The following is a 19,714-nucleotide window of genomic DNA, read 5'->3' on the forward strand; positions in this document are numbered from 1 at the left end:
TTTTCCTAACTCCCCTCCCCTCTTCTCTCTCCCCCTCTCTCTCCCTCCCTACCTCTCACCATTCTGCAATTCAGTCAAACTGACTTTCTCCCTATACTGCACACAAACAACAATGGCTCTCATCTCTTTACCTGGAATGCACTCACTCTATACTTCTGCCTAATAGAGTCCCTCTCTTTAAGCTGTATCTTAGATGCTAGAGTCTACATGAAGCCTTTCCTGATTTTTTTAACTGCCAGTATCTTTCCTCCTAAATTATCATGTATTTACTACTTTGCATATAATGATATCTTAACTTTATATTTATGCTGTGTAGAATGTAAATGTATTTGCTATTTTATTAAAATATAATGTCATTGTAAATAGAGGTCATTTCATTCTTTGACCTCAGCACCATGTCTGGTATATAATTGGCACTTGATATACTTAATGATTATGTCACTGAAATTTGACCATAGTCATTTGGTTCATTCAGAAATTTTGCCATGATGCTTCTATATGAGAACAGTATTCTATTTCAGTGGTTAATTTTTCTTCTAAACTATTTTTCCTTTTCAGTATATCAGTCCATAGCTTCTATAGAAAACCAAAGACTAGACACAAAAACTGTTCTACGTATGGTAGAAGTACCAGACTCTTATGAAGGACCTCGGCTAATGTTCCCTCTCACTTATAGTGATGTCTTACTTCTTATTAAGGCTTTCAAGGAAAACCAGGCAAGTAAAGATGGAGTTATGTTGATCCAGGCACATGTATGTCACTTGCACATTTTGACAGTGAAAATGCTTTTAGAAATTTTATTTTTCTCAAGCTAAGACTTGTTAAGATCATGATGATGATGATTGTGATGAATAGATTATCTTCACTTCACAAAATTCTTCCAAACATTTGGACATTTCAAACTCATGAAGGTAAAGTTAGAAGTATTGCTACCCTTATTTTGCAGGTAAACAAAAAGAAAGTTTAAGTGACCTACCTAGTCAGGGGTAGTTCCCTAGTAGGACTCAAACCCAGAACTTCTTGACTTCAGATTCAATTGCATTTTCTGCTTGCATCACACTAGCTCTTTGAAGATGTGCAGCTTCCAAAGATAAATGTGAGCTTTTGAAACTTGCTGACTCACTGGCAGTTGGTGTTTATGGTCTTAAGACATGGCAGCCATGCTATTATTTCTGTATGACGCATCATATTTTGAAGATTAGTTTCTGGCTTACTGTCTAGGCTTGAGGAATAACACTAGTTTAGGACAGATGGGATTTTATAGATTGCTGTATGGAAATATCAACCTTTTTAAAATAATAATTTAAAATTTTATTTTAGAAATATTTTTGCATGGTTACATGATTCAGGTTGCTTCTCCTTCCCTCTTCCCTCCCCCCTCTCAGAGCTGACAAGCAATTCCACTGGGCTATACATGCATTATCACTCAAAATCTATTTCTGTGTTATTCATTTTTGTAATCATCTTTTAAAACCAAAATCCCAAATCATATACCCATATAAACAAGTGATAAATCATATTTCTCCTGCTTTCTTTCTACTGCCACAGTTCTTTCTCTGCATATGGATAGCGTTCTTTCTCAGAAGTCCCTCTGGATTGTCCTGGATCATTGCATTGCTATTACATTTTATCACCCGCATCAGTTCATATAAGTCCTTTCAGTTCTTATAGAAATCAAGTGACTCACCATTCCTTATAGCACAATAGTATTCCATCACCATCATATACCAGAATTTGTTCAGCCATTCCCCAGTGTAATAAGGGATTATTTTCCCCAAGCATTTGGTTTTGATCAACACATTTTTATGGCTTGGAGCAAGTCCTCCTTGCATTTCCTTAGATAGGTCATGCTTATGGGATTAGAGAAATCAAAGTCCTCTCTTTGCTCCTCTGTGGGCCAACTTGTCAGGTGTGACAAGGAAATCACTTTAAAAGACTGATATATATTAATTTAAGGTCGCCAAGGAATTCAGCTATGTAATTCCTAAATGAAAACTCAAGTCAGCAGTCAACCTTTTATGGAGTTTAATTACAAACAGGAGGAAGAAAGGAATTAGAGATAGAGAGAGAGGGAGAGAGAAAGGGGAGAGAAGGGAATAGGGCTTAAATACCCCTTCTGTTTAGGCTGGGCCAAAAGGCCCAAGCCCTTAGATAGCTGAGGCAAAGAAGAGATCAGTCCCTATCACTCACGTGACCAAAATGGAGAAACAGTCTCAGGGGCCTCCACCTCCAGCTTCCTTCAGAGCAAGCTTCTCAGAGCACAACCTCTCCAACCAACCACCTCTAGTCCTCAGACCCTGCTATCTTTAAGGAAACCATCCAAGTTCCCTCCCCTCAGTTCTCACATCTACCAATCACTGTTCATGTCTTCCCTGTGCCAATGGTGGCTCTACCTTAACCCAGGACCACCCAGAGGACTGTGGCTTTGCACATGTCTGTTGAAGGTCATATTCTCAAATAATTAAATCTTGATCCTTTGCTGCAGCCCTTCCTAAATCCTGTTACCCTGAGTAGGGTGGAGATTGGAATAATTAAATTTTGATCTATGCTGCAGCCCTTCCTAAATCCTATTAGGACTGAGTGGGGTGGAAATTGTATTTTCCAAGACTTGGTTCTGTCATTCCAAGTATCTCTATTGTATCAATTCTAAAATCAATCATGACTCAAAGAACTTCCTGTTCTATGCTTAAGCATAGGTCAAAGCCCTTTCCATTGTTCAGCAAAAGGTTTCTGTCCTAAAGTAATCTTAAGAAGGGAGGAGGAGGAACCTCCCATGCCAATGGGGTTCACATTCCAATAGACTATCAGTAAGAAATTTTCCAAGTATGAAATTTCCCAATGGTGAAATTTCCAACATTTATAAGTCTAAGAAATTTTAAGGTTTACACAGGGCAGTTTTTGACTTAGTCCTATCAATGAACTGGCAATGCTCATGGGGGCTAAAAAGTTCTACCAGAAGAAATTCCAAATCCTCAAAACTGGGTTCAAAAATTCAAAAAGCACGTTTTAGCTCCTTATGTGTTTTATAGGACTCATTGATAAACTCTGGGAATGCTTTCTTCATTGAATCTAATTCCTGGGTAGTAAATTGCCTATGAACCTTTGAATGCAACACACCAACTGCGTTGGAAATCTTGGAAATGTCTTTGAGTGGAAAGATTTTCTCAGCTTCAGTATTTGCCTTTGTGTCCTTGCCACTGTCATTGCCCTGTGCACTGGACTTAGCTTTCTTGGCCTTTCTTTCTTTCTCCTTAGGTGCATTATCTGCCTGACCATTTCCCTTATCCTTTATCTGATCTAGCCTTTTTGCCTTCAGGAATTCTTCAAACATGTTCTTAACTAATGTCTCCAATTTGGTATCCACTACCATGATCTGTGCTGCAGTTTTAGGAATCACACATCTATAAATGTTTCTAAGGTAGGTTACAGTTTGTATTGTAGCCATGGAAATGATGTAGATCTGTGTCAGAATTTGCCAGAGAATGGTTTCTTTTTGAAATGGTATGTTGAGTATAAACATGGTGGTGTTGCTTATGTATTCCACAGAATCTACAATCATATTTGTCATTTTACTATACAGGATATTGTAAATCCAATAGTCTGCAATAGCTGCCAGCACACCTACTCTACAGATCACTTGATTAAACATCTTTGTCTTCAGGAATTGTGAATTCAGTCAGTCTGGGTGCCAAATTTTAATAAAGGATTATTTTGAATGATAATTGATAACTAAAGATCAGTCTGTTAATCTTCTTTCCTTTCTCCCTTCCTCCCTCTTCCTCCCTTTACCCCCCGCCCTTCTTGCCTTCCCCTTCCTGTTGATTCTCTTATTGCTTTCTCTAATCAACTCAAGGGTGAGTTTATGATGTCTCAAATGAAATACTCTTTCTCTTCTTAGGTAAGAGATTTATTGGGGAAGTCAGGGAAGGATAAGAAAATGAAAGGGAAGAGGGTTTTGGGGTTTCCCTAATACTAGGATGAGACTTAGTTTGAAGGATGGTGAAATATAATTCAATTGGGAGAAATGGCTGATAGGTCTGGAAGTTCAGTCACTATCACAATAGAGCAAATCAGAGAGAGAGAGAGAGAGAACTGGGCTTTGTCCTTCTTCCTTCTGTCTTCAAAGTCAAAGACAACCTTCAGGCTTCAGTCTCCAAAAATCAAGAGAGAACAGACTCCTTCCCTCTTTCAAGCCAAAAGGTCCAGACATCAGTTGGTCTGCCTCCAACTGCTTCTCCTGGGCACATTCCAAATCAGAATGCTCTTTTGAATGACAGGTCACCAGTCCCAGCTATTCCAAGCTCCTGCTACAAACCATTATCAATTTCAGACTTCCACATCAGTCAAGGAACATCCCCATATTTTCCAATTTTGCCATCACAAAAAGCAGCACTATAAATATTTTTGTACAAATAGATCCATCCCCATTTAAAAAAAATCTCTTTGGGATATAAACCTAGTAGTGGTATTGCTGGATAAAGGGGCATAATTCCAAATTGCCTTCCAGAATGGTTGGATTAATTCACAACTCCACCAGCAATGCTTTAGTGTCCCAATTTGGCAACATCCCCTCCAACATTTATCACTTTCTTTTGCTACCATATTGGAAAATCAGCTAGGTGTAAAGTGTTACTTTGGAGTTGTTTTGATTTGCATTTCTCTAATCAGGAGGGATTTAGAATACCTTTTCATATGATTATTAATAGTTTTGATTTCTTCATCTGAAAACTGCCTCTTCATATCCCTTGACCATTTGTCAATTGGGGAATGGCTTGATTTCTTGTAAATTTGATTTAGTTCCTTATATATTTGGGAAATTAGACCTTTGTCAGAGAAATTTATAAATTTTTTTCCTAGTTTGTTGCTTCCCTCTTAATTTTGTTTGTACAAAACCTTTTTAATTTAATATAATAAAAATTATTCATTTTACATTGTAATATTCTCTATCTCTTTCTGGTCTTAAATTCTTCCCTTCCTCATGGATCTGACAAATATACTATTCTACTTTAACCTAATTTACTTATGATATCATTTTTTATATAAATCAGAAACATCAACCTTTTGAGGAAGCCTGGCTCTCTAACTTGCCATCCAATCTGACTCAGTAACCAAATTAATATTCCTGCCTTAACAGATATTCTTTTGTCCCAACCTATGATTTAATTGACAAAGGGAACTCTTATATGAGAAAATGCTCTCCACCCAAAGCAGATCACTAACTCTTTTGCAATGAGCAGTTTTTGTTTTAATTTTAATTTTTCAATTACCTGTAGAAACAATTTTTAACAATTGTTATTTGACATATTTGACATATCCCTCCTTCCTCATTTCTCTCCCTGACAAAGTAAATAGTCTGATATAGATTATGCCAGTGCTGTCATGCAATACATATTTCAATATTACTTACAATGAACAATTTTAGAGAAGTATCCTGGTGATGGTACTGAGAGGTTCTTGTCCAAGTTTACACAGCCCTAGTGTGTAAGAAGCAGAACTTGAATCTGGATAGTCTAATTACACAGGGAATGAGGTGATGAGTTAGAGGAGTGAGATCTCCATCCATTAGGCCATGCTCCTAATACACATTTCCTAAGCTTATAGGCTAAAACGGATCAAATTAAGTGTCTCCCCAGAAGCTATTTATACTTGAGTGCCTCATAGTTGTTTTTTCCCCTATTTTTGTCCCTTAAGAGTTGGTTTATTATTATATTTGCTTGGTTTAAATGTCGCAGTAAGATTTAACAAAGGATTTTTGTTCTAGTTCAGACTTGTCCTCACTGTTACTTGGTACACTCCTATGATAGTTATAAGCAAATTCCTAAAATGCTAGTACCAACCTTCTGCAGAAAGATCAAATGATCTTAAAAGAATGCTTCCTAATTTATTCACGGGAATATGTACTCCCAGGATTGGAAGGAACCATTAAAACAGACTCTGCACAAATCATGAAGTCTTTCTATGATAGCTCTGATAAGTAGTTGTCCAGCTTCCATTTGAAGAGTTGACAGAAAACTTTGTGCCTTGTGAAGGTAACCCATTTCATTCATGGACAATCCTAATTATCTGAAAAACATTTCTTTAGGTTTCCTCTCTATGTTTTCTGGCCATTATTTCTGGTTTTTGCCTTTTGGGCTCAAAATGGTGGAGTCTAATTGCTTTTTAAATGGCAGGAAAACATCCTTACCATCTCTTGTTTTCTTCCTATGGCTTGAGTAGTTTCTGAAACCATTCTGTTCCTTCTTTCAATTGCTTTCTGCTTTTCATAATCTCATTTACCTATAGCACTTTTTTATAAGCTGGACACAAATCAAGGAATGTGAAATTATGTGATGAAAATAAGGCTATGGTTCATGGTATTTTATTTGACCTCTTTGAGGATATTTTGTATTCTTTTGTACCTATTGAGTTCCTATACTTTTATACAATAGTGATTTCTAAAATGATTTTTGAAACAAGAAAAGCCAGGTAGAGTTTTGGGCCTGGGGTCAGAAAGAACTGAGTTTATTTATGGCCTTAGACATTTTCTTGCTTTGTGACCCTGAGCAAGTAATTTAATCTCTATCTCAGTTTCCTCATCTGTAAAATGGGAGTAGTTATAACATCCTTTTCCTAGGGTTGTTGTGAGAATAAAATGAGTTATCACTTATAAAGGTGCTTAGCAAAGTACTTGGCACATAGTAAGCACTATATAAATGTTAGTTGTAGTTATTTTATTCTTATTACTAGCTTAATTTTTAAATATTATTATTAATTTTGTTATTTTAGGCATACCACTTAACCTTTATTTATCTGTTTCCTCTTTTATAAAGTGGAGATAATAATGACACCTATCTCCCAGAGTTTTTGTGAGGATCAAAGGAAGTTTTATATTTTAAACCCTTACCTTCTATCTTAGAATCAGTACTATGTATTGATTCCAAGCCAGAAGATTGGTAAGGACTAGGCAATTGGGGTTAAATGACTTTCCCATAGTCACTCAGCTAGGAAGTGTCTGAGGTTAGATTTGAACCTAGGACCTCCTATCTCTAGGCCTGGTTCTTACCCATTGAGCTACCCAGCTGCCCCCAGGAAGTTATATTTGTAAAGTGCTCAATACAGTGCCTGGTATATATTAGGTGCTACATAATGTGAAGATTGGATTTAGCTATCTTCTGATTATAACAATGAAGGTACTTAGTTCTTCCTTTCTTGGAAAGACTGAATTGTAATCTACAATCTATTTTTAGATCTTAATCCCCCAAAAGGTGATAACTCAGTATTTTAAGTAGATCTACCCATTTTAACTACAAAAAGGTGTTAAGTAACTATAAAAGGTGAACTAACCAAAAAAGGTGTTAAGTAACCCAGAAGGTTTAATCTGACCAAAGAAGGTGTAAACTAAAGAGTGGACAGTCCTGGATAAAAGCGTCTGCTGTGATTGGTAGATGTGAAATTTAGGGGAGGTGACACAAATGAAAAAATATCTTTAAAAGAGGCCAGAAGAAGATATTTGATTCAAATTCAATTTGAGGAGATTGAAGAGCTCTCTGACTCAGAGGAAAGACTGGAAGACAGACACTTGAAGAGCAACCAGAAGACAGATACCCAGACTTCTTAACATTTTAGATGGCGACCTTTGATGAGTGAAAGGCTGACTTAGTGACCCTGCCTTTCTCAAAGGTCTAAACCTCCGAGAAAGGCCCATTGTCTTGAGACTCTTTTCCCTGATTAGGGCCTTAGTATTTCTACCTGACTCAGAGGAAGCTGGAGTTTCCTCTCTCTCATTCCTTAATATCTTCCCTCTATTGTGAATAAACTACCATAAATTACATTTTACTTTAGTATTCATTTTGGGATTTAGAAATTAAATCCCTGGCAACCACCTATATAAATATTGAGTCAACCACAATTTAAATTTAACAAATTATTTGGCTGACTACATTGGTTGTGATGAAATACCCTTAATCTTCTTAACTTTCCTAAACTTTTTCTTTACTATGACTCTCCCTAAGTCAGCTTTTAACAGCTTATTTTGATCAGCTGTAGAGGTAAGTTCAAATTTGATTTTTTTTCTCTCTCTTTAAATTAGATAGAACACAGCTGTTTTAATCTTAACAACAGGGCCCTAAGGTCCTAGCTGGGAGAGCTTCCTTGCATTAAGGAACAAACAACCCAATTAGCCAATCCTCACTGACAATACTAACTGACTGGAGTGTTCTTAAGTAGCTGTGAGAAAAACTTGGAGAAAGGAGCCCTGCTAGAGAGAGTGATTATATTAAATTTTAGCCTTGTCTCTTCTGACCTTTCACCCAGAAGAAGTTAACTGGATTGAAACTTTAAAAAAGGAGCACACCCAAACACCTAAAAATGTGGTTACAGCCAGTACACAACTTAACTAACAACTGACTTTTCAGAAAAATGACAAAAATTGGACAAACATTGTTTTTTGTCTATTTCATAATTTCAGAGAATGTATGGAAATGGCTATACTCCATACTTCTCCTGGTTGGGATTTTAATTCTTGGAGCTGTAATATTATATCTATTTTTCTTTAAGAGAAAACTGGAAAATGCCATATCTAAATTAGAGAGTCAGATAGGAGAATGATGTCAGTCTCCCCTTTAAAAACCCATTTTCTGGCCAAACTTTTACTACTCAACAAAATGAGGAACAGAAAGCTCAACTTGAGTTTATAGAGGAAAGTTTGGGGAAGATCATGGCTTTTATGAAAAACAATGAAATGAATCCTAGTTCACAAACCATCCCCTCCCATACTCAACTTATTCTTTCCCCTACTACCCAACCCACTCCTTCCGCCACCCATGCCTCCTACCCTAACCTCTCTACCCTAACTTCACACTCTGCCCATTCCTCTTGCCCCACCCCCTCTGCATCCTTTCCCCCAGCTACTGCCCCTTCTTCCTTTGCCCCTCATTCCCACCCTGCCTAATTCATTTCCCATACTATTCCTACCTCTCATCCTTCTGGCACTATGGGACAACAACCTCTCCCTCTCAGTTTGCCAACCCCTTCCCTTTCTCATACCTACCCCATTGAGAATGGAGCAAGAAGTCTACCGACAGAAACATGAGAAAATTCAGACAAATTTATTCCCTTTAAGGAAAATTGCTACTTTCAATAAAAATGGGAACTTGGTATCTATAAGACAACACACACCTTTTGGTCCTGAGGATTTAAATAAATTCAAGGAAGACCTTCCCTCATTCGAGGAAGAGCCAATATTAATTATAAAAGATTGCAGAACATACTCAAAACTTTTGACCCCGCTTGGATAGATGTCAAAAATTTATTAGAAAAATTTCTGACAAAGAGAAAAAATAAAATCATCTCTTTGGCTAATCAGAAGCAAGGTAGGGGAGCAAATTATTGGCCAACTGAAGATCCACATTGGAACCCCAATGTTGAACCAGATTATACAAAACTACACCAGGCCAGACAAGCATTGTTGACAGCCATGAGAGCATGCACCAAACAAGAAATAGATGAGATTCCATCTCAGTTTATGGATAGACTTATTGATGTGGGGAACATATATATGGACTTTGTTCTATCCAGAGAAAGAGACATTAGACAAATACATAGACAATTCATTAAGAATTGTTGTTAAGTGGTAAAAGAATACTTTAAAACTAGTTACCCAAACTGGGACTCTATGGACCTCGAAGAATCGAGGAGAGTAGCAGTCTACATTCATATAAATTTAACAATAAATGCTAGCTGTTATTATTATTTTGAAATCCAGTCACAATGAAGATTTGTCTATCCATTTCACATTTACTGATCAGAGACTGCCAACGAAAAATTGAATATATCTTCCTAACAACCCCTTTTATTTTTTTCTTCAAAATCATTTCAATTGCCTCAACCCACAACTTTTAAAGAAGAGTATTGGTGTCATCTTCAACATCTTGAACAAGAATATTTATATTTCATCTGTAGATATTACAGACTGCTCATTTCCTTTGTTTGATGCATTTCCTTTTTATCTCACCTCCTTGAAAAGTGTTCTCTGCTCATTTCCTTTGTTTGATGCATTTCCTTTTTATCTCACCTCCTTGAAAAGTGTTCTCTGCACATTATGGATCACCTCGATATTAGTCTTTGCCTCCTTAGTTTATGTGGAAGTCAAGGCTGGGTTGCTGGAGGCTTTCATCATGATCTCCACATAGAAGATAATATTTCAACTTGAATTAAGACATTTCCCAAGTTGCATTCTTGAGACAAGTGACATAGCTCTGCAACATATGTAATGAGTGCCCTCGTTGGATGATTATTTGTTTTGTGAAGTTTAAATGGAATCATATACAAAAAGAAATCTATAGTTGGAAAGGACTCTTCCTTACTGAAAGAATACATCCCCTTTATCATGTCTCATACTCTGACTGTCATTCTCTGACTGACAGGAGATGGTGCTGAAGTATACTTTTTATAACGTTCAGTTTTAACAAATATCTTAATCTTAAGGGAAACAAAGGTATCGGGGAACTTATTAATGTGTATGTTTGGGTTCCACAGACCATATGGAGCATGGAGATAGGTGTAGGGCCAGGACTTGTGATTCCTTTGGCATATGAAACTCCCATGTGAAGAAAATCTCTTGTTCAAAAATGTAAGTGGAGGCGGCAGCTGGGTGACTCAGTGGATTGAGAGTCAGGCCTAGAGACAGAAAGTCCTTGGTTCAAATCTACCCTCAGACTCTTCTCAGCCATGTGACCCTGGGCAAGTCACATAACCCCCAATGTCAACCCTTACTGCTCTTCAGTCTTGGAGCCAATACACAATATTGACTGGAAGGTAAGGGTTTAAAAAAATGTATGTGGATATCTCAGCATCTTTTAGCCATACGAAGTTGCCTAAAGTAATGAGAAGTTGTATGACTTGCCCAGGGTTGCACAGCCATTTTGGATCAGTAGCAGGATTCAAACCCCTAGTTGTTCTTCCTGGCCCTGGGGCCAATTCTATCCTTTTGGCCACCTCTTTCTATTTAGGGTCCCATATTTTGTTTGCTTCAAGATAGAAGTAAAGTTATGATATAACTCTCCTAGAAAATTGGCTAACTGATCTTCAGTGCACCTCAGATTGCCCATTCCAAGCACAGGTCTGATGTGGCACCCGAAGATAGGTTTTTTGTTTTGTTCAGATACTTGAGCCTATAGTTTCTTTGCCCCCAACAGCTGAGCTTTATTTAAAAACATCCCAACATAGTCATCCAGTATGTCAACAGGTAAGGTATAAGCAGATAATCAGAACAACTATGCTTCAGGAATAGGGACTGGACATATTATTTCACTGGTATTGGGAACTCTCAATTGAAGAAAATCCTTTAACTGATATAGTCGACACCTTCTCTGCAACTATAATGTTAGGAGAGAGTTCACATTTAGCTTCAGACACTGTCTGTGTGACCCTGGGCAAGGCAACTTCTGCCTTAATTTCTTTGTAGGTAAGATAGAGATAATAATAGCATCTGCCTTCCAGAGTTGTTATGAGGATAGAATGAGGTAATAACTGTAAAGTATTAAAGGAAGTGCTTAGGACATAGTAAGCAGTATATTATTAATAACAATAATTATCATTATCATAACAGTGGTGTCAAACTCAAATTGAAACCAAAGCAATATTAAATTGTATAAGAATCACTATGGACTATATATTTTATTAGTGATGTAATACTTGTTTTATTGTATTTAAAATTTTCCTTAAATATTTCTTAATGACAGTAAAAAAAATTACCTCCTGTCTTAGAATCAATATTGTGTATTGGTTCTAAGGCTGAAGAGCAGTAGGAGTAGGCATTGTGGGTTAAGTGGCTTGCCCAGGGTCACACAGCTAAGAAGTATCTGAGGCCAGATTTGAACCTAGGACCTCCCATCTCTAGGTCTGCCTCCTCCCTCAGCCCCAATGACAATTTAATATGGTTTTGTTTTTGTCTTCATTTAGGAATATTGTGGGATATATATGGTGGGATAGACTGAGGGATACTTCTTGAAGCACCAGGGGGCTAAATGGCTTCCCCACAGTTATATAGCCAGGATATGTCAGAGTCAAGACTTGGAACTAGATCCTTCCAGGATACCTTTCTATCAAAAAAACTATTATTTTCCTGTAAGATTATAGGAACTCAAGAACTATAATAAATAAAAATGAAAAAAATATTTGGAATCTGAGCATCTTCTCACATTCAAACCTTACAGTCTCTTCAGAACACTCCTTTTTGATTCTCCTGTTACCTAAAACCTACCTTCTTTGGATAAACCACAAAGTGAAACTAGGAAAGCCTGAAAATAGAGAAATGACTAGGAAGCATGGAAACAGATATGAATGACACATGTCTACATGATATAATGATAGCTTTCAATACAATGATGTCTTTTGTTTCTTTCTTACAGATATTACATGCCCGTTATGTGCTAGAAGTATTAGTAGAAGCTAAGAAGGTCCTGAAACAATTGCCAAATATCACTCACATAATGTCCATTGAAACCAAGGAATTAACAATCTGTGGTAAGATTAAACTCTGAGCAGTCTCATAGAAACCACCGATTTTGCACAATTTTTAAAGATGAAAATTGCCCTATAATGCTTCTCTTCTATCAACTCACTATTCCACTCTCCACTCTCCAGTGGTTCTTACAAACTTTTTAAATTTCTCTTCAGCCCTTCAATGGTTCACCCTCTACTTAGCCCTCTTGTAAGGGGTAAAATTTAGGGTTGGACTGAATATATATTTTAGTTGGTCACCAGGAATTTAAATTCTAAATCCCAATGAAATACTCAAGTCAGAATGGAATTTTATGGTGGTTTATTTACAATAGAAGGAAGAGATTAAGAAATGAGAGAGAGAGAGGAAAAAGGGAAGGATAGCTGCCCTGGTCTGGTCTGAACCAGGCAGGAGTTCTGAGGCCTTCTCCAAGAGATGGGCCTCTCCAGAGGCTGGTGCCTCCAGAAAAGCCAAGAAAAGGGGAATCAGTCTTCTCACTCACCATGTGACTGTCTGAGGAAGCAGTCTGAGGTCTCATGACGGAGCTCCTTCACGGTTGAGTTCCACGGCCAAGTTCCTCTTACAGGAAGTGATGTGAAATATAAAGGTAGTTCTTTATGTCACTTCCTATATCTTACACATACCAATGGTGGCTTAAACTTGGTTTTGGATGGCCTATGGGGTCAATCAGTTGTTTCTGATTTGTCACTTGTTAGCACACATGGGTCATAGACCTTCCTTCCCCACACTTAATCCTTAAGTGGAGGTGTATACATTCCTGGTTACTAAAATTCCAAACACTAATCATCTTGTACCTCTAAAATCTTCTAACTACAGGTGCATACAAAATTTCACCTACTAAGAGGAAACTACAATAGTTAGAGATAAGAGGGGAATAGAAGAGAGAGAAAGAAAAACCAATGTTTTGCTGGGCGCATTGACAAAAACCAGTTGGGGGGTAAGTCCCCTTTGGCATAAGAGTGTACATTCAAAATAAATGTTTAGTCAACCTTCAGTTCAATCAACCACACTCCAAAGTTCATTCTGGATCTTCTTGATGTAGTGTAGATTTTGCAGGCATCTTTCTGCAAATAGTTCATTCTCTTGATTCTAGGAGTTAGCAAGCTTCTTTCCTTGAAGATTTTTTTTTTCTCGAACAAAATTTTAAATTTTGGATTTTATGAAAATACAATTCCCCCAGAAGTGTATGAACCAATTATCAAAAGAAAAGAAAAATCCAAAAACATAAAAGAAAAACAAATGGAAGAAAAATTAAACTTTTGGGAGAAAGAAAAATTCAAAATCAGAATCAAAATATCAAAAATCTATGTATATAAAATTTGATAAAACAAGAATAAATTCATAATAGACCTCTGTATTCAGGTTTAATAAATTTCTAACAGGCCTTTGTAAAAGGGTCCAATTAAAGTAATTTCTATCCCACAAATCTGTAGGACAGAATGCAGTAATATTTCATTTACCCTTTTGCAGCCAAGACTACAGGAAGTTACCATACTATAAGAGAGGAAAAAGGACTAGATTTTTGTATGATAGGGAAGTGTCATTCTCTGGTCCAATTTTTCGTTATTCTCAGGGATAGGGGGAGCCAGGATGATAGCCAAACTTCGGTACTTGTCTGTGAGTATTTCATCATGTGTCTTAACATATATCAAGTGTTGAAATCTCGAGTCTCACACTAGGTATAAGTCCTTTCATATTGGATTAGAAATTCATCAATCCTACCTGGATTGGTTTGGTCCTTGTTGACCTTGTGCTGTGTGGCACTGTATAATGGCTCTTTTGTTCCCTTCTCCTGGAATCAGACTCAATCATTAATCACAGTCTCTTAACATTGATCAATAAATGGCAGGTTTCCATAGTCTAAAGCTTTTGGGTATGCATTAATATTATAGAAAATATGTATTTTATTACTGCAGAATAAAAAAATTAATGTTGATTGTATGTACTCTAAGTACCAGAAATGAGAAAAGGGAAAAAATCAAATATTCTAATCAAAATAAAAAGAAAAACAATAATAAAATAAAAATTCAGGCATTCAATGTGTTCCCCAGAACAGTGTCCACTTGTCTATGGACTATTATGTCTAATGCATGTGGCAGGACACAGTCAATCAGTTTCAATAGAATATGTTGTCTTTACATGTGAGCAATGAATCCAAGAGTCCTTCTCTCCAATTTTTATAGATGTTGGAGTGGTTAGCAATATTTGGAATGGCCCTTCCCAGGAAGGCTGAGTTGCTCCAGTGCGTTGGAAGTTCTTTATATACATCTTGTCTCCTGGGTTCAGGTCATGAAGTGAAAAGTCTAGTGGTCCAGCGTGTACTGCAACACTGGATTCATGGAGTTCATGCATTTTGTGCTATAATTCCTATATATAGGAAGCAATAGAAGTATCTCCCCCTAATAGTGATGTAGATGCAGGGGAGAAAGGCTTAGCCTATATAGGTGGATGTCCAAAAAGCATCTCAAATGGTGAGATGTGTAGGTCTCCCCTGGGCCTGTTTCTAAGATAAAATAGGGCCAGAGGGAGAATTTCAGGCCATTTTAAATGTGTCTCAGTGCATAATATGCCAATCATAGTTTTTTTTTTTTTAAACCCTTACCTTCTGTCTTGGAGTCAATACTGTGTATTGGCTCCAAGGCAGAAGAGTGGTAAGGGCTAGGCAATGGGGGTCAAGTGACTTGCCCAGGGTCACACAGCTGGGAAGTGGCTGAAGCCAGATTTGAACCTAGAACCTCCCGTCTCTAGGACTGGTTCTCAATCCACTGAGCTACCCAGATGCCCCCTCCAATCATAGTTTTAAGTTCTCTGTTCATTCTTTCAACTTGGCCTGAGCTCAGGGGATGATATGGTACATGGAATTTGGGAGTTATCCCCAAGCAAGAATATATCTGATTTAGAACAGAATCAGTAAAATGACTTCCTTTATCTGAATCAATATGTGCTGGCAGGCTAAATTGAAGAATAATCTTTTTTTAAAAGTACCTTAGCAACAAAAGCCACTGTGGCGCAGGCTCTAGTAAAAGCTTCTGGCCATCTGGTCAGTTGATCTACTATGACTAGACAAAATTTGTATTGTCCAGCCTTTGGAATTGTTATGAAATCTATCTGCAGGTGCTCAAAAGGTGTGTAAACCAGAGGACGCCCACCAAAAGCTTTGCCATGAAAGCACGAAAGGTGTATTGGTTATAGGCTTGGCAGTTAGAGCAGGCTGTACATACTTTAGAAGCTACAGCAGTTATACTAGGGGCTCTCCATACTCTCTTAACAGAGTCCATGATGTCCTGAGTACCAAAGAGACTATTTTAATGAACATATTGGCAAATTTGGTGATAAAAACTTCTAGGGAACTGGGGTTTTCCTTCAGATGACACCCATACTCCATTAATCTGTTTTGTTTTAAAATTTTTCTTCCATTTTCCACTTCCTTTTCATTATTGGAAAGTGATAAATTCAAGTCATCAGTGGTTGTTAATGTTAAAATTAATTCAGGCCCTACTATGGCTGCTAGCTTTGCAGTGGTATCTGCCCACTCATTTTTCTTAGAGACAGAGTCAGTGCCACCTGTATGGGTAGAGCAATGAAGCATAGCTAGGACTTTGGGCAGCTGGAGAGCAGAAAGAATTTCATTAATAATTTCTGCATTAGCTATAGATTTTCTAGTTGAGGTTAAAAATCCTCTTTGGAGCCATAGCATACCCACTGAATGACAAATGCCAGAAGCATATCTAATCCATCTAAATTGTTGCCTTTTTCTCCTTGGCAATTATACAGGAATGTTTCAGGGCTATGAGTTCTGTACCTTGAGCCCTAATATTTGAGGGCAGTGAAGCTGACCACTCATTGGCAAATTCTGTGACTACAGTAGCTCCAGTGTAGCGTATACCATCTCTCATAAAAGAAGAACCATCAGTAAATAAGAATAGATCTGGGTTGTCTAAGGGAGTGTCCCAGAGATTATGTTGAGGCTTTTCTGCCATGGACACTAGTGTTTCACAACTGTGTAATGGTTCTCCTGAAGTTGGTAAATCTGGAATCAAGGTGGCAGGGTTAAGAGTGGTACAACATTTTAAAGTAGTATTTTCATTGTTTAACAGGGTTATTTCATACCTTGCAATTTGCTAATCAGAAAATGCCTGTGTTTTTTGCCGTAGCAACAATGCTTCTACCTCATGAGGGCACATAATTGTTAATGGGCATGCCAATTCTAGATCAACAATTTTTGTAACTAATAAAGCTGTGGCAGCTACACCTCTAAGACATGGTGGTGCTCCTGAAGCTACTGGGTCTAGCTGGGTTAAATAATAAGCAACTGGCACTGAGAAGGCCCCAAAGTTTGAGTTAAAACACCTGAAGCTACCCCTCTCCACTCATATACATATAAAGTAAATGGCTTGTTATAATCTGGGTTGCCTAGAGCAGGGGCAGACAGGATAGCCTGTTTTAGATCTGACAGATCTGACAGGTGTTCTGGCTCTAATTTAAGTGGTTCAGGGACTGAATCCCTTGTTAGTGCTATAAGGGGCTTAGTAATTTCCCCATAGCAGGGAATTCATTGTCTACAAAATCCTGTTGCTCCTAAAATTGCTCTTAACTGTTTCTTAGTGGTAGGAGCACTTCATTTTTGAATATTTTCAATTCACTTGGAAGAAATGGAATGGGCACCAGCAGTTAGAATGAACCCCAAATATTCTACTTTGGAGAGACACCACTGAACCTTTTCCTTTGAGATCTTATTTTTCCTCTTCACTTCTGTCTCACAAAGAGGTGGTCCTACTCCTTTTCAAGGGCCACCTCTCCACTTGCACAAATGATCTCATTCCCTCCCATCTACTTCAACAGATTGGCTTCTCTGTCATCTCCACTTTTATTATTTATCTTTAATCTCTCATCTACTAGCTGCTCCCCTATTGCCTACAAATATGCCCATGTTTCCATTATTCTCAAAAACTCACTTTATCCTTTCATCCCTGCTAATTATTATCCTATATCTCTTCAATCCATTGTGGTCAAACTCCTTGAAAAGGAATCTACAAAGATGTCTCCACTCCTTTTCCTCTCACTTACTTCTTAGCATCCTGTAGTAAAATTTCATTCCACTGAAATTTCTGACTCTAAAATTTCTAATGATCTCTTAACAGCCAGATTCAATGTACTTTTTCTCAATCCTCATTCTCCTTTACTTTTAACACTTGATCACTCTTCTCTTTGATACATTCTTCTCTCCAGTTCTATCTCAGTTTCCTTTGCTGAATCCTCACACAAATCATGCACTCTTATCTGTAGATATCTCATACTGTAGATATCCCCTAGGGTTTTATTCTGAGTCCATTTTTCTTCTCCCTCTATGCTGTTTCACTTGGTGATCTCATCAGCTCTCATGGATTTAATTACCATCTCTATGCTGATGTTTTTCAAACTTGTCTTTTCTTTTTTTTTTTTAAATATATTTTATTTGATCATTTCCAAGCATTATTCGTTAAAGACATAGATCATTTTCTTTTCCTCCCCCCCACCCCCCATAGCCGACGCGTAAGTCCACTGGGCATTAGATGTTTTCTTGATTTGAACCCATTGCTTTGTTGATAGTATTTGCATTAGAGTGTTCATTTAGAGTCTCTCCTCTGTCATGTCCCCTCAACCTCTGTATTCAGGCACAAACTTGTCTTTTCTACCAAATCTCCAGTGTTACATCTCCAACTGCTTTTTTAGACATCTCAAATTAGATGTCTACTAGACATCTTAAACTGAATATCTCTATGGTCTGTTGATTTCACCGTTGCAAAATCTCTCCAATATGCTCCCTACCTCCCTTTTCCCTCTAATGCTGCTGCTAATCTAGGTCCTCATGAACTCATGCCTATACTATTATGTATATCCGGCCACTGGGTCTATCTCTTGATTTTTCTCCCCACTTCAGTCTATCCTCTATTCAGCTTCTGAAGTAATAATCCTAAAGCATAGGCCAGACCATGTGACCCTGCTATTCGACAAATTCCGTGGCACTTCCATGGTCAAATTAAAAGTATTTGGTGTTCAAATATGTACTTCCTCCCTTCCTCTCATATACAGTAGCTTTCCAATCTTCTTAAACTTTATTCCCCACCATGTATTCTTCATCCTCTTTACTGGCCTCTTTACTGTTCCTTGAACAAGATTCTCCTTACTTTGTCACTGGTCTTTTTCTCTGGTTGATATCCATGGCTTCAATGGTTTCCTTCCTCATTTTTGCCAACTGGCTTTCCTAATGTTAAGTCTCAATTAAAATCACATCTTCTATAAGCATCATTCCCCAACTCTTCTTACTTCTAGTGCTATTCCTCTTTTAAGTATTTTCTCCTTTTCTTTCATATAGCTTGTTTGTATATATTATCTTACTTCAGATCTCTTCAAAGTGGAAAAAAAAATTCAACGTCAGCCTCTGAGGCAATGCAGATTCTTCACAGGCTTGATTACCTGGTATCTAGGGTGGGCAAGGATGAGAGAGCTAGAAATCAAAGGTGTGATTCTAAAGAATGTATTCAAAAAAGCTCAAAGCATAGTGCCAGGGGAGAAGACAAAAACAATTATCCGATTGTAGGAGTATCTAAAGGGGTGTAGGCAACTAGACTAGTTAGAGTAACCAAAAGAGAAGACTTAAGGGTAAGGAGTTGCTTTCAATCAGAAGTCATTTCCAGTTCTAACATTCTGCAATTTAATTCAACATTACAAGCAATTATTAAGTAGCTACTAAACTTAATACATTGTATAAGGTACCAGGGTTACAAAGAAAAAAAAATAAGAAAAAAAAATCCTTGTTCCCAAGAAGTTGTCCCATCAAAACATGTTATCCAGATTTAAAAGCAAATGAGATTGTGTAAAATGTAGGATTTTCTGCAGCAATAAAACAAGGCAGTATTTTCATATAGATAAGTACCACCTTCCTTAGAATTTTATTTGTACTGAAAATACATCTTCGGTCTTTTCCATGATGTAACTACTATTTTTTAAAATAAAAATTATAATGCCAAATAATTTTCTTAAATTCAAAAACAACTTTATATTATAAAACTTTTCATGGGATTTCATGGAATGTTAGAGTGCTTCATTTTTATAGATATAGAGGAAACTGCCTAGAAAGTAGTTGAATCACATAAGGAACAGTCAAGATTTGAACCCTGTGTATTTTGAAGAAAAAAATCTAATGTTCTTTCATTTCCACTTTGAAATAAT

The 19,714-nt window shown here is 37.3% G+C and overlaps 1 protein-coding gene across 5 annotated transcripts in view; it reads left to right on the plus strand.

The window, feature by feature from the left end:
- Positions 1 to 19,714, plus strand: part of PPEF1 (protein phosphatase with EF-hand domain 1) — a 233,178-nt gene that overhangs the window by 98,766 nt on the left and 114,698 nt on the right. For 4 of the 5 annotated variants that reach the window (XM_056808688.1, XM_016424753.2, XM_007500823.3 and 1 more), the window contains 2 exons: positions 559 to 716; positions 12,390 to 12,504. In XM_056808688.1, coding sequence (XP_056664666.1) covers positions 559 to 716; positions 12,390 to 12,504 — 273 coding nt within the window. The remainder of the gene's footprint in view (positions 1 to 558; positions 717 to 12,389; positions 12,505 to 19,714) is intronic. The other variant, XM_056808689.1, reaches the window with a different exon arrangement.

Source organism: Monodelphis domestica, chromosome 8 (genome assembly GCF_027887165.1).
Source record: "Monodelphis domestica isolate mMonDom1 chromosome 8, mMonDom1.pri, whole genome shotgun sequence".
NCBI lineage: Eukaryota > Metazoa > Chordata > Mammalia > Didelphimorphia > Didelphidae > Monodelphis > Monodelphis domestica.